At 45.0% G+C, this 26,612-nt stretch overlaps 4 protein-coding genes across 6 annotated transcripts; 2 read left to right on the top strand and 2 right to left on the bottom strand.

Moving 5' to 3' along the window:
- Positions 1-1,762: 1,762 nt before the first annotated feature.
- Positions 1,763-8,139, top strand: LOC135370950 (uncharacterized). The gene is made up of 8 exons (XM_064604891.1): positions 1,763-2,054; positions 5,450-5,566; positions 5,649-5,865; positions 5,933-6,079; positions 6,145-6,194; positions 6,827-6,941; positions 7,072-7,215; positions 8,057-8,139. Exons 1-8 carry the CDS (start codon positions 1,994-1,996, stop codon positions 8,094-8,096), a joined length of 891 nt encoding a protein of 296 aa, XP_064460961.1. The 5' UTR covers positions 1,763-1,993; the 3' UTR covers positions 8,097-8,139.
- LOC135370951 (proteasome subunit beta type-6-like) lies at positions 8,139-12,382 on the bottom strand. The gene is made up of 6 exons (XM_064604892.1): positions 12,246-12,382; positions 11,860-11,927; positions 11,434-11,565; positions 11,172-11,301; positions 10,061-10,205; positions 8,139-8,304 (listed from the first exon to the last, which is right to left on the bottom strand). The coding sequence occupies exons 1-6, from the start codon at positions 12,354-12,356 to the stop codon at positions 8,177-8,179; spliced, it is 714 nt and encodes a 237-aa protein (XP_064460962.1). The 5' UTR covers positions 12,357-12,382; the 3' UTR covers positions 8,139-8,176.
- An 856-nt stretch (positions 12,383-13,238) lies between these two features.
- On the bottom strand, positions 13,239-19,618 carry LOC135370952 (uncharacterized). 3 transcript variants are annotated; one of them, XM_064604893.1, is made up of 9 exons: positions 19,516-19,618; positions 19,074-19,173; positions 18,673-18,782; positions 18,026-18,220; positions 17,019-17,318; positions 16,706-16,819; positions 15,619-15,864; positions 15,429-15,559; positions 13,239-14,548 (listed from the first exon to the last, which is right to left on the bottom strand). In XM_064604893.1, exons 4-9 carry the CDS (start codon positions 18,167-18,169, stop codon positions 14,368-14,370), a joined length of 1,116 nt encoding a protein of 371 aa, XP_064460963.1. In that variant the 5' UTR covers positions 18,170-18,220; positions 18,673-18,782; positions 19,074-19,173; positions 19,516-19,618; the 3' UTR covers positions 13,239-14,367. The 3 variants fall into 3 exon arrangements, with proteins under 3 accessions (XP_064460963.1, XP_064460964.1, XP_064460965.1); XM_064604894.1 differs by having other exon boundaries at positions 18,642-18,782; XM_064604895.1 differs by lacking the exon at positions 19,516-19,618 and adding an exon at positions 19,362-19,472.
- A 68-nt stretch (positions 19,619-19,686) lies between these two features.
- On the top strand, positions 19,687-25,954 carry LOC135370953 (translocation protein SEC62-like). Its single transcript, XM_064604896.1, has 8 exons — positions 19,687-19,872; positions 21,247-21,364; positions 21,461-21,566; positions 21,675-21,837; positions 22,404-22,475; positions 22,570-22,630; positions 25,297-25,416; positions 25,491-25,954. Exons 1-8 carry the CDS (start codon positions 19,825-19,827, stop codon positions 25,766-25,768), a joined length of 966 nt encoding a protein of 321 aa, XP_064460966.1. The 5' UTR covers positions 19,687-19,824; the 3' UTR covers positions 25,769-25,954.
- The last annotated feature ends 658 nt before the right edge of the window (positions 25,955-26,612 follow it).

A 26,612-nucleotide genomic window follows, 5' to 3' on the forward strand; every position in this document is an offset into this window, starting at 1 on the left:
ATTACATTCACAGACTATTTAATCGCCCGTGCTTTTTAACGAGGCTGCAACATTTCATTGGGGCACTTCACAATTCAGTTGAAACACACACACACACACACACAAAAAAAAAAAAAAACGCTACAATACGGAGAAAATTACGTGTGCACCTACGCACTACAGTTCTCAGATGCCTGGTATAGGGAGTGCCCTCACTGAGACACACGGTTCGAGGAAATTCACTTTTATTTACATTCTCGGCGTTATACGCGGACCCTGATATGGTACTTGCCCTATACACCAGTGAATTTACCAGTTTATTTCATCCACCTCTTCGTGCACGAAAGAGCGGTACGATCTGCAACGCTCACGTAAGTATACGTCCTGTGTTCTCAAATTCGCTCTTTTTCCTCATCTTTACCGTGGTTCCGCTCACTCTGTAATTTGCGATGCACCCTGTAACCGTGTTGTATAGAAACCGCACGTCCGGACCTACCCACCGTACAAGATACATGAAGCAATTTCCATTCTAACGATGCATTTCAACGGATGAGTTAAGACTTTTTTTTTTTTTTTTTTTTGGTAGACATATATGTACTCTTTGGAACGACTCGAAGTCACGCTTGGCGTGCGCACTTAGAAGGCATCGACGCAACAGACGAGATACATGCGACGTACTGGGTAGGCATTTCGACGTAGGTGGTACCAAGGCCCCTCCGTGCCGGCCGCGCAATCATTTCCCAACAATTCTATTGCAGCGAAAGGGGTAACAACGTGTATTTTTGTACTTACGCCCATGCTAGGGCTATACGTCAAAAGACAGACAAAAAGCAGCCTTGGTTCGCGTCTTCGCCCACGCCCTGAAGCAGATACGACCGTTGTCGTCTGCGTTCGTAAGCGGAAACATCCTTGTACGCGCAATACAGACACATGCGCACTCAAAGTAGAAGTGATCTATCTTGCTGTTTTCACAATACGGGTGTGTCTCGAGAGCCTTACGCAAGAATTTCGTCTACAAACGCAAAATGTGAAACTGCTTATGCTTACGGAGCGGAGGTCGGCGCCGGAATATCGAGTGTAGCGTTGTGCTCCGCACATAGCAGACGACACCGTCTGCCCTGTCGTCTGCTACAGAATATCTTGTGACTGAGTCGCAGGAAACTCCTCATGGTTATTTACTCGCGCCAGATTCAACTGCCATGTATAATCATGTTCACGAGAAAGGGTTTTCCACTTTTTTAAACAGTCCCCTCAAGAATAGTTAGAGTATAGTGTTGTTGCTTGCGAACATGCAGCTTAATTTTTCGTACACGCACAAACTTTGATGCGGTGTGCGTCGGTCTCAAGTACGCACTGTACGCACGTCTACATCAAGACCCTAAAGTGTTAAAAAACGTAATAGCTATCACTTCTCCCGTTTCATTCTGGTTCCGCCGGTGACCTGTCAGGTGCTAAGACATCAAGACGCATACTGAATTGCTACTGTTGGCAACATGCTTCCTGCTCTTGAAGATGATGGATATTCCTCTTGAGATGAAGAGGCAACAGTCCACAGGTATACATTGTACAATAATTTTAATGACCTGCTAGGATGAATGCTCAGGGTGAACTGAATTATTTCAGTGTTTCTTCTCCGGTCAGATGGCCGTGATGTGGCTCGGATGATGAGGCTGCTAAATCATCTCCCCCTCCCGGTGTGGGAAAAAAATGTCATTTAATAGCCTAGTGGGCAGTATAGAGGCGTAGCCGATGGCTCCAGGAAACCCGTTTCAACAGTCGCAAAGAGGTTCAACGAGAATTGCATTAACGTTTTGCCCGGAAACCGTCAGCGGCTGGGGGAACACCGGCGAGTGCACGACGATTATCGAATGCGGCAATTCGACACTTTCTCGCGAAGCCCCTCTCCGTCGTCGGACTCCCTTTCCTCCGAGACTCGTACCTTGGCGACTCTGTGGGTCAAACGTCACAGGGCTGCTGCCCATGAAGCATCATTCTGCAGCTCCTCATCACGAATATGAGACCTTCGGTGATCGCGGTGTGTCTGCTTCTGATGGGTCCACTCCATGTACATGGAGGTAAGTGCAAATTAGACTACCCTATTTAGTGACTGGCAGATAAATGCGATATTCCTGATCTAGTCAGCGAAGGGTTTCAGAAATGTAAAAACGGCTTTTCCAGCGGTTTGCTCCTACGATGTCAGTTCGTTAGTCGTTAACCTCTATGTAGAGATATCGGTCATGTATAGCCTCTGCGATATTTTGAAATCTAGAGGGTACAGGTCTGAGATTACTGCTAAATTTGGATGGTCGTAGCTTTGGCTGAAATTTTCCCCTTTCCCCTGAAATGTACGCAATGTAACACTAGCAAACACCCTGCCTTTGGCTCCTGGTACAACGTTCAGCCGTGTCTGATGTGCAATGTCCAACGAACGATATGCCAATGCGCAGTACTTTTATTAATTTATTTTACTTACGTCTTCAGATCAGCCTTAAAAAGTCAGACAACTAACATACTTACCCTATTGGATTAAAACGTTTGCATGCCATTTGCGTCACGCTTAGAAATATACCAAAATTAGAACCTGGTACAATTTGTACTTTACCGATACTTACAGATTGCACAAAATTACGTAGCAACGAGAGCCTCTTTTTCTAGCAGCGAAGCATCAGTCGTTCAGTAATGTAGCTGCGACAGACATAAAAAGTCAACAAATAATTTGCTGACGAAATGAATTGGGCGAATAAAAGGATTCTAATCGTTACATTACCCAGTCACGTCACGCTATAGGAAGTAAAAGCAGTCACGGCGAACCAAAGCGTGCGCGACCGCCTTCGTGTCTCCCATGTCTGTGCGACGTACAGCTCCCATCAAAGTTAATAATAACACTGGAAAAAAATTCTGTCTCATTTCCGAGCGTGATAACAGCCACCCTGAGAGCACTGGGGAAATGTTAAGTGAACAAAATCCTTGCGTCAAACTAACAGAATCACTTCGTTCAATTACGATCCTCATGGCCACAAGGGTCGCTGTAATTGCGCTCGGGAACGAGACCACATTTTTTCCCCAGTATTATTATTAACTTTGACGGGAGTTGTACAACGTGTGTTCACACGTGCTCGTCCCCCCGGAATATTCTAGTGGAAGAAAACGCAAAGGAAACTGCTCACGCGGCAGAAGTTCCGTCGCGTGTCACGTTGAGCAGCGCACGGTGCCGGATATCGCCTGAACGCTTATATAGCAGACGACGCCACTGGCCCTGTCTTCTGCTACGGAATATCTTCTGGTTTGGCCGCAGGGTATATGCCCCCACGGTTAGCAGTACACGAAAAGACATGGGTTGAGCTGTTGGTTGAGCGCTCGCACTTACGTAACAAGAGAAATTTATGACGTACGCTGAGGTATTCCGGGGAACGTCGCTCGCGAGAACATGGATAGTGCAATGTCCCCCGACACCGCGAGCGGCCTAATCTGGACGTAGCTTCTGATAATGGCAACTGCCCATTCATGGGCGTTTCTGGTTAAAGCGAAAGAGAGATCGATACACAACGCACGTTTCAAAGCCTACGCATTGCCGGTACAGCGAAACCTTTCGCTGGGTGTCAGTGAAACCCGCGTTATGGGCGCGGAGGGGAGCTGACTCCGTGAAAGGTGGGCGTTGTAAAAACAGTATGCGGGTCTCAAGCGAAGCAAGTGACAGGTGCCAACGTACGGTATTATCCGATAATTACTCGTCGATCAGCTACTAAACTAACTGGAATTACGCAGCATGTGGCCGATTTGTGAAGTGTCCTTCGACTTAGATAGGGAACTGTTGTTTGCCCTTTCGGCGCTAAACGAGACGGAGACTGCGTGTTGTTAGATGAACAAACAAAAGTCAGTGACAAGGTGAACGAACCCGTGAAAGCCCCTTCTGCCCAGTAAACATAACATCGGTATCAGAGTTGGCATGGTACCAGGGTCATCGCACGCCGTCCCAGACGATGCAGGACGGCATCGCGGTTGACAGGAACCCTTTCCAAAATCACGATGCTGCTCGTGCAACTTTTAATTTTGTGTATTGCGGTACCATGGGAACAGTGGCGTATCTAGAGCTACCTGCGCCCATGGCAACATGGTTAACATGATGTCCTTGGGGATGCGTTTTCGTGTGGTCCGCACTAGGTTTCACACTACAACTTCTCTAATGGCAGGTGCTTTAGATCATTTATGAATGTGCCAGGTTGAGTGCCCGACCTGGCACATTCACACCCGACCACATAATGGCGCCCCTGTTCACCTGGCGCCCATGGCACCTGTCCACACCTGCCACACCCTAGATACGCCACTGCATGGGAACATAAAGGAATGGAACTATCCTAATTGGGAAATGAAAGAATGAGATGCGTTCAGCTGCAGCGACCTCTCCTCGCGCATGGCTTGCAGGACAGGAGGTATCGCATGGGTTACATACAAACGAAAAAGTGATCAAGAAATACAAAACTATCGCCTGTTGTAAGGATATTACGTCGTCGTTGGAGTAAAAGTAATTGCTGCTCTAGAACAAAAGTTTTTTTCGTTGTCGACGTTTTCGGTCGTTTGCAGGCGACACGCGATGTCACGCGGATTCTCGCCGGTCGCGAGAATGACGCAAGCCAGCTTCGCGGCATTTGTTTGCGAATCCATGCAATTTTCAAAAAATACCGAGCGCACCCAAAACCGAAAGCACGGCTTCTAGGCATGCGCAATTGGCGACGACGCTACTCCTTTGGGGCTCCAAAGCGCTTGGGTCCACTGTTCATGCTTTGCAAGAAACATACATGATTGCATTGTCATTTTAAGAGGACATCCATCATACCAGGAACCGTTATGAGAAATATTTCTACCTACTTTAGCTTTGACAAAATTGCCGTTTTAATTTGTAAGCTTGCTGATAAAGCCAATGGAATTAGTCAAGATATTTCAATGCCGCGTTCTCAGTGACTCTAGAACGCGTCTGGTGTTACCTATGGCAGCTCCTACGGAATTTCGCGATTAGCTTTCAGTTACAGACGTATGCAGTATGCGTCGTGCGCAGATACTTCAGTGCACCTTAGAAAGCTCCGAGACCAACAGACCTCTCCATGTTTGTAAACAAATGACGTCAGAGTGTTCGACAGCGCCACCAATTTGGTAGAGTTGAACTACTCTCGAAGCTTGAGGGCTAACAAGGTGGCGCCCGAAAGCCACAGTCTTGAGGGGATTGCGATGGTCCCTGAAAGGGACGCGACCTTCGGTCCTACTTTTCTTTCAATAGGAAGCAGCGAACAAGTGCCCATTCGTAGGTCCCAGCCCTCCCCTTCTGATTTGTTTCGGTGTCAGTCTGTCTACCAACGTCATGATGACGTTTCTCGGGTAGAGGTCTATAGAGTTGGACACAGAATTACGTCGAGCACAGAGTGCGACGTGATCATTTCATATAGTAACTGAATGTGCCCCTGTCAATATACCATAGCCCCCCTTGACGAGGGAAGTGGCCCTACCGTTGATGCCCCAACTGGTGAGGCTCCAACTGACATCCAAGCCAACGAAGCTAGCAATCCAGCTGTTCCCGCTTCTCCCCCGGACACTGGTACGTAGAGTTCGCTATTCAAACTAACGCGCTGCACCGTAGAACGGACGCACTTTGACGATATGTCCGCCTCCAAACACAGGAGGAACAGAAGCTCCGTTCGACCCAGTAGTCACCACGGAGCAACTCGATTCAGAGGTGCCAGCGACACCGAATGTGATCGTTGTCACTCCGAAAGACCCTAGGATACCGGTGGGTGGCTGCGGCATCGACTGCGACGAGCGCTTCCCGGTACCGGTGTGCGGTTCAGATGGGCAGGTGTACCACAGCGAGTGCGTCATGCGGCAGATCACGTGCGGGTACGTAAATACATAGACTCCAACGATTTTCACTGGGTCGTAATAATACGAAATTTATGTCTGACAGGAAAAACGTCCAAGCGGTGGACTGGGAACAGTGTCGCGGCAAACACCCTCTCTGTCCGGACAAGTGCCTCGATTTGTACGACCCGGTCTGCGGACAAGACGGAAAATTCTACCCTAATATTTGCATCATGCAGAGGCGGAATTGTGGGTATGGACGTGTTCAATGTCATGTTGCTCGTGTTTAGAGGATGACCGCTTGTGCTTCTTTTCCAGAAAGCATCTGGGTACTCAAGAGCTCAGCGTTTGTCTCACCAAGGCCAGAGGTGATAGGAAATTCACTCTTAGATTACATTACAGGAGTACATCGTGAAACTACAGTTTCGCAACTTTCCACTCATTAATGACCAAGCCAACAATGATTTCGAGGTACAGCCGCCGTCAGATTTAATCGTAGCGCCCAAGCGCGTGGCCTGCAGCATGACTGATTGCATGTGCGAAAAACCGCCAACTGAGCACGTCGTGAGCCATGCCTGTCTTAATATAGTCTCGGAAACAGGAGGCCAATGCATTGTGGCACTGGCGTCCACACAGGCCACGCGCTCGCACGTTACGGTTAAGTCTGATAGCTGCTGTACAGAAAAGACAAAAATCCGTTGGAAAACGCAGACATCGATACACATGTACTGTTGGGGTCGACACGGTTGTCCAAAATCAGCACTCAGCATCAGGTTTATCTCATCTCAAATCTCCAGATGTTGCAAAACTAGTTCTTTTGAATAATAAACACGTGCAGCACATGGTCCACCTTCAAATACAATATTGGCGCAACACTTTCAAGCGCAATCGAGGTAATATAGGAGAGCGACAGGCGATTTTAGCTAACCGTGTCCCTAACAGTACGATGTCCGCAAACCCACAAATTCCTGCACCACAAGACGCTTTCTTCACCCCACAGAGTCACGTCGCATCGATGCCTGTCCTAATGAATGTCCAGAAATCTACGATCCAGTATGTGCGTCCAATGGTGAAGTGTATCCTAACGAGTGCACGCTCAAACAAGAAACATGCGGGTGAGTTGAAATTACGGCATTACGATCGGTATGAGCTGCGTGTCGTTTACAGAGACAGACATTAGTGCTCTGGTAGATGACCCACAACTATAAGTATCTGCTGTGTCATGATGTTATTCTTACATCGCAGCCAAAATGTACTGCAAGTGCCCCTGAATCAATGCGTGCAGAAAACAAAATGTCCTAAGCAATGTCTACCTATTCTGGACCCCGTCTGCGGCTCTGATGGAAAGCGTTACCTCAACCACTGTCGTCTGTTGGAATCCACCTGTGGGTAAGTTACACAACATTGGGCTAGATGTTGACCCTCTCTCAGCAGTTAAGCTAAATGGTTTACCAACACTACACAGTTGTAAAGCTCGTTTTCACCACAAGCATACGTTTGCAAGCTTTTGGAATGAACCTTCAGCTGTATTTGAGATTTTTTTGTTTGCTTTTGTCTCTTTGTTTTTGTGCTGGTCTTGTTTTTGTCAGGGTTTAGTCATCCCCCCCTGCTTCTCTGCTGTTGTATTGTATCTGACAGAACCTCAAGCTTCTTACTAGTAAATTGCCCACCAAATCACTAGCGCAATGAAGTATATATGTAGCTTTATTAAGAGCATAACATACGCTCCAGAAGAGCTCAGGCCAATTATGTTCATTATTTCCATAACTTATGGTAGGCATGGCAAAAATATGAGACCATGCTACAGACAGTTGACAGAACTAAACAGCAATCTGGTGACCATCAAAGCACTGACAGCATCGTGCTGTCCAGCTGCCTCATGATTCTTGTGATCGATGTTCTACGTCCTATCTATGCCATGTACACATCTAGTACATATGGACAATCAAGCGTCCACAGGATGGGCAAATAAAACTAGCACTTTGCTGATAAAAGTGTGCCACAGATGGGTTTGCATTGCTGTACAAAAAGCCCACTGTAAAGTTATGTTTACGACATTGTAAACACCATGGCGAGCACTTGCCTTAGGTCCTGCATTGCCGTCGCACTAGCCTCACCAATAGCACCCTGAATGTTGTGTCTTTACTTTCCCTTGTTCCCTGCATAATATGCCGAAACACTGTCTTACTGTTGCAACAAAATAAAACAGTATTCATTTTCTTTATTGCAGGAAGAATGTTGCTCTGATGCCAAAGGAATTTTGTGCGTGATGCTTGTTATCTTCATGTTTCATTAAAACAGTCAACAAGACAATGTGTTCAGTTCTTTATATCAAGGGGATTAGAGGGCGTTAACCTTCGAAGAACTTTGGAAGCTTGTCTCCAGATATCACTTCAAGTCTTACTCCATCCTTTGTAATGACACCGAGTCTGATGACACCACCGCTAGAGCCATCACGAGACATAGCAAGGGCAAGTGCTGAAGGAAAAACAAAGGTTGGTTGGCGCTAAGGCATTGGTATGTATGTAAAAGGATAGGGCATGGTACTGGGGTTAAGTGTCTGACAACACGCTTTCACAGCTTCACGATTAGAGCCTGAAGTTTTAGGGTTTAACCCAAATCTTCCCCGAATTGAAGGTTGCCTCCTTAGGGTGGCACCCGAGTTTTACCAGGCAAACTTCCCTTACTGAGACATCTGTAGGAATACACACGAACTTGTTTGGCAGCAAACGCAGTTACATCACCATCTGTACCGAACCAGTTCAGTTAGTTTGAGTAACTGAGGCAGATTTCTCCCCGAATTTAGTGTACTGGAAGTTTTTCCACCCGAATTTTACATGAATTTAGAGCACATGCTTATTTACCCGATTTTTATTCCACGAATTTCGAAAAAAAATATTTTCCAAAAACTTCAGGCTCTATTCACGATGTTGAACATGCTGTCATCAATGCTGCTCAAAACAAATGTCACCTCGCACTTGTTAAACTCCCACCCTGATGCACCTCAACACGGTGGGAATAGTGCGCACACAATCATGCAGAACAGCTGCAGATGTTTGTTATGCCGCTAAGATTACCCTTGAGTTACACTAAATGTAGCAGTGCATCCAGAAGGATAAGTGAGTTGTTTTACATCATCTGGGCTGCGCAAAACTAAAAGAAGAGGAAGAGCACCGACTTTCAGAACAAGAGCTGCAACATATTTTTAGCACACAGCATCACTGTAACTGCGAATGGTGAGAGAGCATAGCTCGCAGAAATATCTTACCGACATACAATACGAATAAATTTTCTCATATTTTTTTAACCAAGAAAGCAGAGCCCCCAGCTTTCCGCAAAATTTCGCAGAGCACAACCTGTTGTTTCCCTCAAAATTGTCTGTTTTTCGTGGAATATTCAATATATCGCAGAACTATGTAAGGATTTCAATCCATCTGCGACATTTTCGCAGGTTAAACCCAATCATTCGCGACTGCAATGCCTAACGGGACTGATATTGCTGGCACTTACACGGCTGAACGTGGCACGCCGAAAGAAAATTTGACAGGAATGCCCAGAGAGAACTTATCAGATTTTTTTGCGAACTGAAAAGTTACGAAAGGTTGGAAAAGCGATCTTGGGAGAATGCTGCAATGTTTTTTGGCTTGTTTTCTCTTGCCCGCAGATTTTTTGTGGAAGTGATAATTTTCAAAAGCAGAAATCTAGGGGCTTTACGAGGCTCAATAAAACCCCAGTTCCAAAAGTGCCATCAAGCTAGGGTTCAACCTAGCCGGTTGCACTAAATGGGGCACTACTACTACAACCGTAGCCGGTGTATTCAACTGGCACAACCAGTTATTTGTTGCTCATAAAAGCTGACGGATGAAAGGCAATACCGGTAGAGTTTTCCCAGTATTTAACCACAGAAGGTGCTTCCCGCTGAAGCATGCAAAGTACATGTTTAAAAACGAATGATTCCCTTTTTTCCAAGTCTTGTTTTCTATGTACATTGCACCACGAGCCATCCAAACAGAGCATATGGTATGTTCTTGTGCAAGCTGAGGAAACAAGTTCTTCCCCACCTTTTCATATTCTCCCTTTTTCCGGTTTCTTTGTCTTTCCGTTGCCAGTCCTCTGCTGCTCCTCCTCTCCCTTTTGGTCTCATTCAGTCAACCCGTATTTCTCATGACAAGAAGTGCTAACCCCCTGTCAAGCCCAAAAGCATAACGGCCTACATCCAAAGACCAGTACTCACATTTGGTGACGAAGTCCATGCACTCTTTCTCCGTCATGCCTTCCTTGTAGTTGGCATCCACATAACCGTAGATGTAGGTGCTGCCAGACCCACCAGTGGCAATAGGTTGTCGCATCATCATGCCACCAAGTGGAATCATGTACACCTTAACCGAGCAGTAGGCAAGGCGTAAGTCACAGTACAGTAACTTTGCCGTAATTGGCATGCATAAATCGTCACTCTCATCGCAGGTGCGCAACCCACAGCAGACAATCAACACAGAGACTAATGCATAAACGTTGATCAAGCAAAAAAAAAAAAAAAAAAAAGGAAGCGAATGCAACCATTCACAAACAGAGCTTATTTCAAAGCTTCCTTCGCTTTTTCCATAAGAGCATTAGACGTACCGTAATTTCACGCTTATAAGCCGCAGCACCCGTTTTTATGAACATTTTGAAAATTTTTGGGCAGATAAGCTGCGGGCAATACGACGCGTCTGATTTGTGCGACAAAGGAGACCGTAGAGAAGGCCATAAACCCTGTCGTCCATACTCTGAGGTCGGCATGGCGGACAACAAAGGAGGTCAGGTTCTAGTGTTCTGCCGAGACCGGATTGTGCCCTTGTTGTGTGTTTTTCATGGATTGACGGGTCAGTGGCCTTCCAGAAGACACGAATCACTGTCACTGCTTTCGTTAAAGCTGCTTGGGTGAAGGCACCAGGAAGGTTAGACTACTCAAACGTGCACGAGCCCCCGTTATGCATTGGCAGGGCGGTGCTGTTCCGGAGACAATGTCGGCCCTTTCGTTAAAACCGGCATATGGGAAAAATACCAGGGAAAAGTAGTCATCAGATAAGCCGCATCGCAGAGCGCCTGCGAAAAAAAAAAAAAAAAATTGTGCATAAGCTGTGGCTAATACGCGTGAAATTACGGTACGTTGTCTACACATACTCCCACGGCATACGAAAGAGTGTCTGTGTCGACATGTAACTCTGATATTCCCCCTTGTTACTCCACGGAAAAACTCACTCATGCTCAATGTGGTAAATCAGCTGAGCATGAATGAGTAAACAGAGAAGAGAGCAAGAAGTGAAGAAGTGAGTGAGCACACAAAGAGCAGAAAGTCTTCTCACTTGTCCTCCTTTCTTGCGATCCCATCCAGCACAGATGATCCCTGCCGTGAGTTGGTCCCTGTGGTTGTAGCACAGTTCGCGAAAGACGCTTGCTGCAGTTTGCACCTCGGCTGGTTCACCAATTTGCATTCTAAATAAGCAAGATGCAAATCTTCAGAAAACTTTGTTAGAGATGGTTTTCACATTCTAGTGCATCCTTCCTATACGCACTCATGAAAGTAGAGATAAAATTATAGGCTTAGAAAAATGCAGTGTGTCATACTCATAGAAGCTCAGGTGATACTTGACAATGTCAGAAATGGCTTGCGTATCTGCAGCAGATCCGGAACGGCAACAGAAAATTCTGTCGGTAACCTTTGTCAATTTATTAGACACACGGTTGGCAACATAAGCACTGAAAATGGAAGGGAATAAAAGTTAAACATAATGCTTTGTGGCGACAAGAAAGCATGAAAGCAAGACATAGACCCACACAGAACAACAATGTCCCGTGGCGGACCAAGACACACACTGTGCATTGCGTGATGTATGAAGCTACTGCACATAGCAATGTGCATTCAACAGTATGCTGTTAAACTACATTTTCGTCCACGACATGGGATTGTTGCGAAATTCTTTAGTCTCGTAGACTGGGAGAAAAGACATCGCTTTTTCTGCAAGAAGTTCTATTGGTTGGTTAAGTACGTACCCAGTGGTTGTCCGGGAGTCGGCGCCAATAACTACCCCGCCGTCGAACTCCGCTGCCATAATTGATGTCTGCACGAAACAGAAAGGAATGAAAGAGGCTAAAATTGATGTTTGCAGGACATACACAAGATGCACATACTAAAAGTCATGCACGACCACCACCACTACGCAATGGTTTTGTCGATCAGCCAGTGAAGTTTCAACTTGCTCTCAACAACAAGTTGCTAGTATTTTCAGTTCCTGAGTTGAGGCGTAAAAATTTTATTTTCGTGATTATGATTCCGTAATATTGACCACCGGCGCACCCGTCGCATGTGCAACACAACGCCACGACCTCCCGTTTCGAAGCTTTAGCAACAGTCTTTTAGAGTATGCGACGGTACTTACTCCCATAGAATGCTCTTCTGACATCCAGTCAGGCACACCAAAAGATAAGTCGGGAACTCCAAAGACATTTTCCTGAAGAGCAGAATGATGCATCACATTCAAAGCAGCCATTTTGGTAATGATGCTTATGCCGATGGTCCTTGCCCGATGCATCCAAATCGGGTGTGCCCCAAATCCGGGTAACGCGGAGAAAAAGTTGCGGCATTGCTAAGTCCTTTTTTTATTGCTCTGCAGAGGTTTAGGACAACACGGAAATAGGAAATAACCTAATGAATGCTATTAACATATTTCCCCAGTCATCGCTGTTCTACGGGGGTTATTCTCGCAAACGTTACACATTTCGATCGCATTGTAAAAACATAAGACTAGATTTGGCCCATCCCAAACTTCGCAGACTGATAGCCATTTATCTGAAGTTTCATTCGAATTTTTTGTAAGCACTGTGGTCATGCAGTAAGAAAATTAAAAATAAAGCAAAATCTCGGTCCATGCATTTTCAATGGCCTATCGGGCCTATCCCACACAAACACCGCCATTTTTTCTTGTGTCTGCTTCACATTCACATCACTTCACACAGGTAGCGCTGCCTACAATGATGTGACATGCCGATTCTGATGTTACGCACCAATGCTCTTGTTCCTGTCTTGTTCTGTATGCCGGGGCCACCTGTGTGTAGTGAAATGAAAATGAACCACACACAGCAGAGAATGGCGACTTTTGAGTGAGATAGGCCATAGAAAATGCATAGAGTGAAATTTTGCTTGATTTTTAATTTTTCCTCTACAGGACCATAATGCTCACAAAAAATTCTAACAAAACTTCAGAGAAATGGCTACCAGTTTGCCAAGTTTGGCGTTGGATAAAATCCGTCTTCTATTTTTACGATGCGATCAAAATGTGTAACGTTTGCTAGACTAACCCTGTAATACAATGACTGGAGTACTCTCTCTCCACATTTTGCACCAAACATTAACAGAAACACATAAAAACAAATTCATTGTTTAACATTCCCTACAGCATTTTATTCCACAAGTACTATCATGCATACATCACTCGTTGTGAAATGTGAATCAGTGCATGTACAAAAATACATAATGTGGATATAGCCGTGCTGGTATTCAGCAATGGTGTCAACGAGGAGTTCCACTGTGCCAAAACACATCTGTAGGATGTAAACAGACAAGCAACAATGCGCACACTCACTGGAATGTAGGTACGATCCATCATACAACCTCAGACAACTTCAGTACAACCTCTGTGTGCCATACATGTGCATGTCTTTATGTTGAGAAATAGGAACGAAAGTTAACTGAGTGTATCACAATTGTTCTCTACTCAGTATATGTTTTGCGATTGTTCAAGGAAAGAAACAAATGTGTAGAAAATGTGTACAATGGTAACAACAAAAACAAATGACTAGTATGGCAGCTACTATGCTAGCTGAAGAGGACAGATACCTCAGCCACCTCAGCAAGTGCAAAATAAATAACACACTTCAGCTACGCTGGCATGCTTTACAACCTAACATTAAATCACATCAAAGCAAGAAGAAAACACCAGACCAGACCGTGCACAATGCAAACAATGGTAACGCAGAAAAGAACTGACTTTTTTGATATACTATGGCCACATACGGAACTCATACTAAATGAATATTATTCGCAACAAGAGTAAATTAATGCCTGAAGATTGTCACACATTTTGAGTCCCCCCAACAGAGCAGTGTTGCCACCTCTGCGCATCACCAGTTTCACCCCGCACATACACACCAACCGTCCTCATGTATGTCAAGCACGTAGGCACGTAGTTTCAGAAACTAGCCGCGCCATATGATCCCAATGCAGAGGCATCGTATGTGTTCGAAAGCACTACATGTGTGCTGTGCGAGACTCGTTCAAGCACAACAAAGCGAATGTCCAGCTGATAGATTGCATCACATACAAGTCACGATGTCGAGGTTTTCCCGTGCACGTCATCTTTCAAGCTTCACTGAGCAATGGCACAGCGGATCGTGAAATACTTAACATAGTTCCCACTTCTTTAGGAGTGTCTGAGATACCTTTGTGTGCAGCCACATTCTACCCTCTCAAGTATCGTAATTATCGTTAGCCATCAAAGAATGTCATCGTACTACGTGACCAGTGTTGTTACCATTTGGAGAAACGGGACTCGCACTAGGTGAAGCTAAATCCGTTCCATCGGGCACTTTCCGGAAGAAGTGATCTTGCTCAGAAAATATGTAAGGCTGCTTGTTGTTTCCGTAGTGCATTCCTAGAATGACGTTCAGCGCCGAGGCGTCGTACCTGCAGGAACATTGGCATTGTGAAGAGGAAGTGATGCGCCAACACGACGCCAACATGAAGCCTTCACTAAAATCCACTCCTGTAATAAAATGCCATGTTCGTCTGTCCATCAGACACGCCGTTCTGGCACGTACGCATTGGAGAGAGACGGAAATGCGTTTTTTTTCGCGGTGATTTCAGGTCGCTGAGAATGGATTTCAAGACTGTTGTTAAGAAAAAAGGTTCGACGCCAAGGGGTGTCAAACCTGCTACCCGATAGGTGTGACATCTGTCAAATCTTTATTTCCGTCGAGAGCAAAGCGTTCACTCAAACATGATGCTTACCCAGAACCACATTTGTTTCATAATGGATATTACCGTTTTGTGCTCAGTTTCTAAGTTTTCTGTTTCTCTTTTTTTTCTTTTTTTCGAATTGATTTTGGTTTCACACAAACAAAGCGTGAAACGGGTTTTAGGCGGCCGATAGTGTGCCGCGTGTCTGGGTATGGGATAAGTGTCAACGGAGCACGGGAGGACTCGAGAAAGAAAAATACATCGGGCGAAGTAGAAATCCAGGTTACAAAGCCCTACGATACATATTCACATAAAAAGTACGACTGCAGAGCACGATCCTGATGCGCAAGAGAGCTTTCAACCTCACGGGTCAGAAGAGGTCCTTCCCTCGGCTGCCAGTCTCAGTCATCGTGTCATCCGTTTATAGTAGTGAGGCGTGCACTTTTAATTAATCAGTGCATAAAGTATTTAAATGATGCAAAAAAAAAAAAAAAACACCAATGAACTCAGTGCTGGGCACAAGTCTGTTGCAATAAGACAACACACGCTGTCTGACAGGTTGGATAGATCTGTTATCACTGGCATCGGATTGGATGGGATTACTTGCCTGTGGCACCCAGAGTAGCGATAGAGAGGCTTTTTGTCGAAGCGGCATCCTGTACTTTGTGCTCCAACGGGGGCTATGCATTCCGGTACCAGCGCGCATCTCACCCAAGGAAGCATCAGGTTATAGCGCACCTGATCAAGATTTGTAGATCTGAATAAGAGCAAGGCCTCAGCTGGTAAGGGTAAAGTACCTGCGGCGAATCGAAGACTAGCAGAACAGTAGGATTGATCATGCGCTGGAAGAAGAAGGCCTCTCTAGAAGCGTGCAAGTACTCAAACATTCCTAGGTGAGTCAGTGCAGAGGTGGGTTGGTGCCCTGGAGCCTGGGGCGCTCCCAGTCCTTCCCGGCGTACCTTATCCAGCACCCGTTCTGGGCTCCCACTCAACTGGTACTCTGGGTCGATCCACAACACGGCTCCCGACTGACGCAGGAGCTCCTGGAAGGGTGGAAGAGTTTCATGAAGGACAATAATGCCCTATTTGGCTTTTGCTTTCTGGCACTTATGCAATAGCCAAGTTAAAATTTCTTTTCCCCTTGCATACCCTTGGAACAGTCTATATGTCGTTCATCCAAAGCCATATTTCTTATGGCATAGAAAGTTTCGCCGTAACATACGAATCCACGATAAAACCGTCGCATCTTGCGCATAGGAAAGCACTACGTACTATGTTAGCACTGCGGAACCACGAGAGCGTTACCTTTTTATTTACACTTATGAATATTCCTACACTCTCAGAATTATTTAGTTCCAGGTTATGTACAGTTGTATACAAGTTGACACATAAACTATGTATCGTGCCATTCATAACCTTAACTAAACGTGAAGTTACAGCCTCAATACGAAATTATGGGCCGCATACAGTTTGTCTACCAAAAATATATACAAATTATGGATATTTTTCATTCCAATACTTTGCAGTAAAACTATGGAATTCATTGCATGAGTCTATTCAGGGCTCTAAGTCACTATTTATATTTACAAGACAAGTAAGAAATTATTTCAAATCTCAAAGTTGATGACGGTAAAACCATACGAAATTATTGTTACTATTATTACGGCATATCTGGCTCTTGTAGTAAAGCTTAAGGTATGTGCAATATGTGTAAATATGTTGAACGATAGTATAATGTTTGTACATATAATGCCTCTAAGTTACACTTTTGTTCTTCCCTGAGCAAGGCTTTAAAAGAGCTGAGCACCTTTACAGACATGTGTCAACTTATAAACAAAGGGGCAGCATTGCAACACAGTGACAAGTGTCAAAACAATGACCTACCTGTATAACGATGGGCCTGTACGCATAGATCTTAAGGTTGCTGATATGTGACGGGTAGAAAGAAAAGTCAAGTTGACGCAGTGTGCAGTTGCTCGAGTTGCACAGATTGTGAGCCTGAAAATGGAAATGAAGTTGTAGTTAATCATTGTAAGATGCGGCTCCTTTCCCACAACGTATGCAGCTGTCAGGCCGGGCCCGAGCAGGTAAATCAAAGGAAGGTCGGGCCTGAGCCCAAGAATGCGGCCCGTGTAGTGCTCTAGCATATGGTTTAGCCACAGTGCACAATGATTAAGTGTCGGGAAAAATGTCTTACAGTCATAACTTGTGCAGCACTGAAGTCAAGTGCATAGATGGCAACCGGATGGTCTGCAAAGTGTGTCTGGCAAGCTTCGAGAAAACCTGGCAACCGTGAGAGCTGTTCGCCTGTTAGGGCTGTTCCTACTACCGGTAGCGAGGATCCCGCTGGCGGCCACGGGGTCACTGGTGCCATAGAGGGCACCAGAGGTGAGGATGAACCATGCTGAGGACCAGCAGCAGTAGAGCTCTTGCCCACCGCCAGTCCCAGGTGGACGAGGTAGCGCTCCAACTCTTGTGGTTCATGCTCTGGCACTACCTGTTATATTCCGAGTATGCTTCAGTTGCATGTCATGTGAGAGTGAAATCAGAGATGGAAACATGAAGGTGTGAGAACGAGAGAGGTAAACAGGCACAATTTTGCCATAAACAGGAACAAGGTGCAATATTACGGATGAATCAGTACACAGACAACACAGTTTACAATCTTACCCCCACCAAGGTGCCCACACTTATGCTATTTTTTTGTCGTCTGCTGCTTTCGTCGTCTTGCCGTCTCCTGCTACGGCTTTCCGAGGCTACTACATACCTTCAGCCACGACCAGGCTGGCATAAAGAAACAATGAAAGAAGGACTTTTTAGGCACTTGGGGCTTTGTGTGTTGTCCTTTCTTCTGCGTTCCAGCCTCAGAACATCACTTTCCATCGCGACATCAAGAAAGTTTGACACAATGGGTGAATTGCGTTACAATAAATGACATTTGACTGCGCGCAAAAAACATGGGCCATGTCAGTGCGTGCTTGTACCTGCACAATTTTAGCATTAAAATGGTACCCTAACGAGGTTGTCTTCCACAACTGTTGCAACAGAAAAGGAGACATAGCCACTAATGTACAAAGGCAACAGTAATTGTTGAAGACAATAGCTCACTCTCTGTGCCTCCATTTATGTTTAAACCCCCTCTCTACTAGTCGTTACACACAAGCCAAGGGCAAAAATATATAATGGAGGTGCAGAGTTCAATACCTTAAGACGTTTGAGGTTGTTCAGTTGCCTGTGTGTCTCAGACACAATACCATTCAACGTGGGCTTAGGGTCACCGTACAGGCAGACGACAATGCTGGTGCCCACAATGCAACCCGCCAGCAACAGGAAGCTTTTGGCCTTCATGTGCACACGGCGTGGGCATAGCCCACAACAGTATACTCGCGGCACCTGGTCCTGAAACAGACACCTTCATGTTAAGCTCTTGCCCAGAAGTGACATTGTTACAGAGAAGTAAGATATTGATCAGATACAGGGATACCAGCTTTCTGCACCAACAACATCCTAATTCCCTGCTAAAATATAACAAATTCCCCATATTTTCATGACAAATGTTATGCATAATATAACTCTCATGATAGCACACATCCCTATGAAACAGACCAATGTTGTGCTGGGCCCACATTCCCATTTTTCTGTATATGTTCCCATAACTGGCATTAAACTGTTACATCTCTACAGTGCAACATTGTTAAAGAAGAACTATAACAACTCAGCTACATTTTCCTCCTTGAAGCACCTTACGTAAAAACCGGCACTTGGAGCAGAACAAAATTGCTAATTGTTGCTTTGTGTCAGCCAACCCGAAAACTGGCACCTGAATCGTGATTTGAGCAAAGCACACAAGCCTGTTGAACGACGACCTGCTGATATGTACAGGTTGCTCTCTTCTGTACAAGGGTCAAGGGGCTGCTGTTCTCCCGTGAAATTATGACCGGCTGCTACGATGCACCAGAAACTGCAGCGAAAGAACGGTCTAAATAAGATTTATGGCGAAGTGTGCAGTACTATTTTCGTCCACAAGAAGAGACGAAACCTCACGTTTTTCAGCGCCCCCAAAAATTAAGTTCGTAAATTTCCGTTTCAAAATAACAAATCCACGTTTTTTCCGTGATCAAACTCAAAACCGAAAGATCGAGGCCCATGAGACGTACCTCACAGATGTTCTTGCATAAAAATACAGCGAAACAACTCTGAGATAACAGATCGACACAATATTGGAACGTGACTTCGTTAACGATTTACTTACACAGTATAGATACCACTTATCGGAGTTTTTTTTTCTAGCTGACCGATCGCATCAGCAGGTGTGTGTCAGATAGCAGTTGTAATTTCGTGCATATATGGACCTGGAACACAGACGAAAGATGACCTTTGAATCAGACAAGAACCCTCTAAGCATTGTACGTGCTGTAAGGGAAGTAAAGAGTAAACACTCTGACAGTGATCAAATAACACAATGTAGTAGATGGGTAAAATGCAAACGCAATGCGAACGAAAAGCTTCCACGTGCTTTTAAAAATGATTCGCTAACTACCCCTTTCGAGTGAGTCAGTAGCAAACAATTGGCAATGAACTTCCGACGTTGGCCGGTCAATCTGGAACCCGTCACAATAACGACAGTGCATCAACATTCCTGTATTGATCGCATACGAAGCGTGGACCGCTACTGAATATTGGAAACCCCATACCGATTGCGCTGGGCGAGGACCACGGCTGACCACTACGGCGATCACAAGTTCACAAAACACAACGGATTGGAACGACTCGTTGTTGAGGTTCAGGCTTGTATTGTCTCTTATTGGCTCAACTCACCGCTCACCGCATCGAGCTAGTTGTCTTACGTCGAGGCGTCGAGGAATTTCGGGGATTTGATTGATCAGAAATCTCGTTACAAATCTGACCTTTACCTTAACCTTGATTTAAAAGTGAGGTTCCACGGACGACTTGCATATCGAACTCAAGTTGTCCGCTAGGATTCTCCAGTACACGAAGCCAAAATGGCGCAGGTAGAACGACGAAAAAACCGCAAGAAGCGAGAAAAAGATGTAAGTTAAGTTTGATATTATTAATTTATCTTCGAATGACACACAGATTGTTTTATTTCCGCTCACCCGACACGCGATGTTCGTTGAAGTATTTCTTACTGTTCGCAATATGGAAGTAAATAAATGCTTACCGTCCGCGGTGCTGAATATTTGACAAGCTGGCAAGTTCAGCACAGACACAGGCAATCCAGGTACCGAAAAACTACGTCCAATACTATGTGCCACTTGAATGGACTGTCAAATGTCTTCCAATTACATCCATTACGTTGACATGTGATGATCTGTCCCTCGAGCAAGCTAATAAACTTCCGTCGTGACACGTCTCACTTGTCCAACGAGCCGATCTTGCATATGGATCACGGAAACAAGCTTTGTTGCTACGTCGTTTTGTCTTTAATAATCTTAAAAAATTGTTAACAGCGCTTCTACGAGGGACTTGACATCATATTACTGTGAAATTAATGCAGGGTTATGGTGTGGTTTCACAGTTGCTTACTTGTAGCTTCGATTGATTGGCGTTTTCATTACGTCAGACCCCTCTTTGCGACCTTCATTTTTGACATTACCGCGATGAAACACGAGCCATCCGTCTAAAATCAAAACATGTCCACTGATGGATATTCAAACTGGTTTGGCAGTTTGTCGAGGTGGCTTCGCATGAGAACACCGTGCTCAAGTAACATGGCAGCAGTTGAAGCTGATGGGATACTGATACACAAATGAGTGGTTGACGAAAAGGCACCAGCAGTGGCGACTCAAATCCATACCGTCAGTTTTATAGATACCATTCATTCTAGCTACTTCCTGATCAACAAACACATCATGAATTAACCTAACAGACGAATTAACCTAACCACAAGGACACACTCCCACCCTCAATACATGCTCTCTTGCATAGTTTGCAGTCACACTCACATTAACACAGGTGAACATGACTGAGACATGTCGCAAATAATTATGTGGTCATTATTGTAGTTTAGTTGTAACAAAGCCCCCCCACACACACCATAATGAGTGTACATCAAAGAGAGAGACGGGATATCGCAAAACATTTGGGGGAGGAGTCTAGTGAGGTCTGGATAAATACGTAACTGCTTGTAGGTCCCTATTTCAATTACTTGCATAATATTACGACATACTTCTACAGTGGCCCATGTGCTGCTACATTGACTACATAAACTGACTGCATATCGGCGTACTTGAGGGCGTCATCACCATGCTATCCAGGGTCAGCCCTCCCCTTGCAGATGTGGAAACATGTTTGCTTCACTTATAAACATGCGATTGCTTGACTCCTAGTTCTTTTCCAGCATTATTGCATTATGATTACGACACTGTCAATATTGTTCAAATTGCCCATCCTTCTTTATTCAGGAGGACCTCCAGGAAGATAAGCCCAGTAAAGTTGAATACGAAGTGGCACGCTACCTTCGAGATAAACTGCCCGTAAAGAAGACATCTTTACTAGAACACAAAGTAGAATATTTCAATGGTAATCTGTTTGCTACTCTCACATTCTTTTTTTATTATTATTATTATTTGTCTTGTCACGTTGGTATGCCATGTTTCGACAATGTTTTCGCTCTAGCGGCCAGATCGGTGGACTGTCTCCTGGATTCACCTTGGGCAACGGGAAAGGGAAAAAAAGAAAAACTTTTTACGACGCGGGAATCCGTCGTGGAATTCATGAACATGTATGTACCATTTAAGATGTCATTGCATTAGTAATGTGCCCGCATTTCCACAGCTTTCCGTCGATTCGCAAAAATTGTAACGGTGGAGCATTTTATGTGCCTTTGCAGCCTGCTGAGACACAAATTTTTCCATCGAGCAAAGAAGATCATCATTACAAAAACAAAGAAGAAAAAGGACGAAAGCGAAGGAAGTACACCTAAAGTCATCAAGGAGAAGAAATCTGTCAGTGCTTCGGGAGGAGAGGACTCTAAAGAAGCAGAAGAGAAAAAGGTGAGTATGCAACATCAAGTGTGTTAATTTAGAGCTAAGACATCGCCGGGTCCAGTTTCTACTGCAATGAAAAAGACCCGCTACAGCTAGCGCATTGAACCGTAAACGATATTGACTCAAACGAGTATATAAGTGAAGGTAAAAGCGCTATTAGTATTAAGTAAGGATGGATTCCTAATTAGCCAATGTTAATGAGCCAACTAGCCGTCATAGCATTAACATCATTTTGGTAACAGTGTAGAATTGTAACACACCTGGAGAGCCTGCCTAAAGAAATTGTACGAAGTTCGAAAGTATATCTGCATTTTGCGTTCTTCGTTGGGAATAACAATGTGATACTGCAGTGCAGCAAATGCAGTTGCATGTATCATTCATATTCTGGTTCTGGCACAACTTGTGATTGGATGAGTGGTTGGTTGGAGAGGCGAACGGAACAATTATGGTTCTGGTTCTGTTTTAGTTTGAGCCTACAGTTTTAGTTTTCTTTAACCTATACCTATACCTCTTCACTGCCTCTACTTACTTACTACTACTTACTACTACCTACCTCTTCACTGTATTTTTAGGACGTAGAAGAAAAGAAGAAGAGATTAAAACTAGACATGCACCTGGATCAAATCTTTGTGGATGCAAACGAGGCAAGCTGTTTCTGCACCCTGGAAAGCCTTAATTTTCAGATGAGAATCACAAAAGCTTGAATGCTTAGACACAATTTTTGTTTCTAATTTGCAGCCCTATGTTTGGATTTATGACCCCGTTCCACTGAAGGCTTGGATTATTGGTGCTTCACTTGGTAAGTGCTTGGGAGATACTGAAAGTGTACATAATACTGCAATGTTGGCTATTTATACTAAATGGCTGTATAATATCTGCAAATGATTGTCTTTGCTTCAGCCATTTCTGTGGTGATGCTGGATGAAATCTAGACATGTGTCTCAATTTGCATTATGATAATTGTTGATCTCATATGTCATGTGACGGTCATTTAAGCATTGTTGCCAACTCAAGGTTACAGACCTTAGGATTAGACAGACATTGTACAGGCCTTGATGTTAGCTGCCCTGGTCACATAGTTACTTCCTGCACTGCCATCTTTGAATGCATGCATTTTAGTCCTTGAAGGTAGTTTGAGTGCATTAATGAGGGAGTATGGTTATATACGCTTATACAGGGTGTCCACACTAAGTGTGAACAGATTTTTTAAAAATATATCAATCACTTTTTCCGAGATGAAATCAATTGCAATATAGCATATGCTGAGGGGCGCTCCCTAGGGGGGCATAAACAGACTCCTAAGGCAATGTCTTAATTGACTTTCAATAATTAACTTTTTAATTATAAAAGCTACGAAGTTGCTCCAATGAGAACATCTGATCTCTTCGGTCACCAGATACCAAAACCGTTTTCACAACAAAAATCTGTTCGGTAGATCATCCGCAAAAAATTCGTGAAGGAACGCCATTTTTTTCTTTATTTGGTTTATTGCGCATCTTCAAAGAAGCGGCTTTCCTTTACCCCCAGTGTGAGAGAGTGAAAGAGCACACTGCCGCCTCATGCGTCGAAGATTAGCTTTAACTTGCGGAAACAAAACAAAAACACAAATCTATCGGGTGACTCTATCGCGACTGCCCTTATCTTGGGCTGCATTTTCTGTTTCCTTTTAATCTTTTTCCAGGACGCAAGAGGCGATAGTGTGCTCTTTCATCCTCTCGTATTGGGGGCGAAGGAAAGACGCGTCTCTAGAGATGCGCAATGAATAAAATAAAGAAAAAAATGGCGTTCCTTCACGAATTTTTTGCGGACGATCTTCCGAACGGATTTTTGTTCTGAAAACGGTTTTGGTATCTGGTGACCGAAGAGATCAGATGTTCTCATATGAGCAACTTCGTAGCTTTTATAATTAAAAAGTCAGTTATTGAAAGTTAATTAAGACATTGCCTTAGGAGTCTGTTGATGCCCCCCTGGAAATTGCCCTTCAGCATATGCTATATTGCAATTAATTTCATCTCGGAAAAAGTGATTGATATATTTTTTAAAAAATCTGTTCACACTTAGCGTGGACACCCTGTATAAATATCAAATATTTGGCATAAGGAGTGCACATTGTTTCAACATGGATAAGCTTTCTAATTGTTTCTGTTCCCGTATGGGTTTGCCTTTTCTTTTTCTCCCATACCTTGTTATAAGTCACCGACCGATTTTTCGGACATGCTCGATTATTCGGACGCTTTCGCTGTACGATCACGGGATCCATAGAGTTAATGTACAGCAACGTCCATTTCGGACGCTTACAGCTCCGTCGCGCGATATTTCGGACACGGTTTGCCCACCTAGTGAGCGTCCCGAACGGTCGCCAGCTCACCAAGTGCGAATGGCGCAATGCGAAGGTCAAGAAACAGCGCATTACTTATTTTTTTCTTTGTGACCCACTTTAACTGGACCTGGAATAAGGAGTGAAGCGCTTTTGTGTCTTCATTTTCGCCAACGCAGCCGAAATTCGCGAAAGCCCAGCTCGTGCTGTCCACCCACCAGCTCCGGTGGCGCAGCGGTAACGCGTGCGCTTGGAGACTGGGAGGTCCGCGGTTCGAATCCGCGGGCCGGCTGTGCCGTCTGGGGTTTTTCCTGGGTTTCCCACAGATGTGTAATAGGCGTATGCCGGCACAGTTCCCCTGAAGTCGGCCCATGGACGCAGCTATCCTCCCCCCACTTCCACTTCACCCTTTCCTCCTCTCCACCATCTTTCCCTTCGCGAGAAACATGCCGCCTAATCAGGCAGGCAGACCTCTCGGGTTCCTCCCAACGACACTCCTCCTCCTCCTCCTCTGCTGTCCACCCGCGAATCGCACAATAGTGCCGTAAAGCGAGCTTCACCTACAGCACGCAGGCTTAACGTGAAGCCGACTTGCGGAATGGTGACGCCTAACGCTGCCAGAAGTTGTCCAGATATGTCTCCACCTGTGCGGGATATCGACGACTTGCCGTCTGCCAGCGCAGCCGTCAGACGCGGAATCAATGAAGGCGATTGCGGTGTTTTCGCCCGTATACAATGGCGAAATATCGCTTCGGGAAATAGAAGCCGACGTTATCAGGTGGAGATGCATGGAAGACTGCCCGTTAAGAAAGCATCGACAACTTTTTCCGGCCCACTATAGTGCTTAATAAAGTTGGCTTTTGAAACGAAATTCGTTTTTTCGGACTGCTCGATTATTCGGACTTTTGCGCGATCCCTACAGAGTCCGAAAAATCGGACGGCGACGTATGATGTGTTGGTGCGGAGGTCGCCACTTCTAGCGAAAAAGTGGTACAAATTGCGGCAGGGACTGCCACACCGGCATAGCCCTGCAGTCCTAATGTTATAGTGTGTATAAAATGGTATAAATAAAATTTGATTGATTGATTGATTGATTGATATGGGAATGGACTGGACGACTGACATGTTCATTTTTCCATCTTTGACAGTGGTGGGTGCAGTGGCCATATCCATGTTCCCACTGTGGCCCCGTACTGTGAGAGACTACGTCTATTACCTAAGCTTGGCTACAGCATTTGTGCTGGGGACCATCTTTGCTCTTGCCTTGTGTGAGTACTCGTAATTTTGATTTGTTCACTGCGGAAAGTTGCTGGTGTGTACAGAATTATTATGTTGTCTGCAGTGCGACACGTTGTTTTCTTCATCGTGTGGGCATGTACCATGGGGAAGCATCACTTCTGGTTCCTACCAAACCTGACGGAAGACGTAGGCATACTAGAATCGTTCTGGCCACTCTACCAGTACGAGTACCGTGGAGCAGAAACAGATGCCAAGGTTAAGCAAAAGAATTCCTCGGAAGAAACGGCTGAGGAAAAACCCTCGGGAGAGGGCGAAGAGAATGGCCAGGGAGACAACGGTTTTGAAGTACTGGATCATCCAGAAAAGGATAAGGAATGCTGAAGGCAGCGAGCACTAACTGGGGAGGGGGAAGGATCCATGAGAAAGAAAGTATATTTGGCATATTTCCCGCATTTATGAGCACGATGAAATGAATGCATGTTATTTTGTGTAATTACTTGGTCATCATTATCCCTCGGAGTGCATCACGAAACAATGTGAACTGGAAAATAAAGTTATGGGCATTTAGAGGTGGTCTGTCATGCACAAGAAACATGGTCAGGTTGATTATTTATCTACATCCTACTTTTCCTAACAGTGTGCGGACACTTGCTGGGTTTTACTGGGTGTTTCTCTGTGACGTGTCTCTGAATGGCTGGTTGGAGTAGTAGAGGGCTTCAGTTCGAATGAATGGCAGCTCTAGCACTAGGATATGATTTATGTCATCACTTGTCATAATGAGGGTGTAAAACGAAGTAGTCATCAGCTCAATGTGCATTATTTAAACATGAGCTGGTCAGGTCAGCAATGGTCAACCCGAAATTTTGGTGTGGCTTCTGGCCGCTGTACCTAGTGGTGGAAGAAGAAGATATCGCGGAAGAAATTCCGAGAGTGTCCGAAAGACGCTGGCAAAGAACGTTCGCATACTTGTTATAAAACTCGAAGGAGGACGTTCAAGGCGATCCTGCTAGCAGACAACAGGCAGCGGAAGAAGGAATATTTCGTGCGTGGGACAGAATCTTCCCGAGGTGCATGGCATGCAGAGAAGACGTGACATACACGTTGGCTCAGCTGGTCACGTAAACACAAAATGTCGTCTGCTTCCTGGAATCGCCGCAGACGATTTCAAATGCATACTTTCTGTTGCTACTAAAGTTGCTACCACCAGCGGCTCGTCTCCGTAGCT

The sequence above is a fragment of the Ornithodoros turicata genome, chromosome 10, assembly GCF_037126465.1.
Source record: "Ornithodoros turicata isolate Travis chromosome 10, ASM3712646v1, whole genome shotgun sequence".
Taxonomy (NCBI): Eukaryota; Metazoa; Arthropoda; class Arachnida; order Ixodida; family Argasidae; genus Ornithodoros; species Ornithodoros turicata.

Coding starts and splice junctions, on each gene's coding strand:
- LOC135370951 (XM_064604892.1), bottom strand. CDS start 12,356: ATGGCTGCTTTGAATGTGATGCATCATTCTGCTCTTCAGGAAAATGTC. Junction 11,566..11,859: donor GACTCCCGGACAACCACTGG/GTACGTACTTAA, acceptor TTCCATTTTCAG/TGCTTATGTTGCCAACCGTG. Junction 8,305..10,060: donor CATGGACTTCGTCACCAAAT/GTGAGTACTGGT, acceptor TTTTTCCTTCAG/CACTTGCCCTTGCTATGTCT.
- LOC135370950 (XM_064604891.1), top strand. CDS start 1,994: ATGAGACCTTCGGTGATCGCGGTGTGTCTGCTTCTGATGGGTCCACTC. Junction 5,567..5,648: donor CGCTTCTCCCCCGGACACTG/GTACGTAGAGTT, acceptor CTCCAAACACAG/GAGGAACAGAAGCTCCGTTC. Junction 6,195..6,826: donor TTGTCTCACCAAGGCCAGAG/GTGATAGGAAAT, acceptor TTCACCCCACAG/AGTCACGTCGCATCGATGCC.
- LOC135370952 (XM_064604893.1), bottom strand. CDS start 18,169: ATGAAGGCCAAAAGCTTCCTGTTGCTGGCGGGTTGCATTGTGGGCACC. Junction 15,865..16,705: donor ACAGGCCCATCGTTATACAG/GTAGGTCATTGT, acceptor CCACCCTTCCAG/GAGCTCCTGCGTCAGTCGGG. Junction 14,549..15,428: donor CGCTACTCTGGGTGCCACAG/GCAAGTAATCCC, acceptor ATGTTCCTGCAG/GTACGACGCCTCGGCGCTGA.
- LOC135370953 (XM_064604896.1), top strand. CDS start 19,825: ATGGCGCAGGTAGAACGACGAAAAAACCGCAAGAAGCGAGAAAAAGAT. Junction 19,873..21,246: donor GCAAGAAGCGAGAAAAAGAT/GTAAGTTAAGTT, acceptor TTCTTTATTCAG/GAGGACCTCCAGGAAGATAA. Junction 21,838..22,403: donor AAGAAGCAGAAGAGAAAAAG/GTGAGTATGCAA, acceptor CTGTATTTTTAG/GACGTAGAAGAAAAGAAGAA.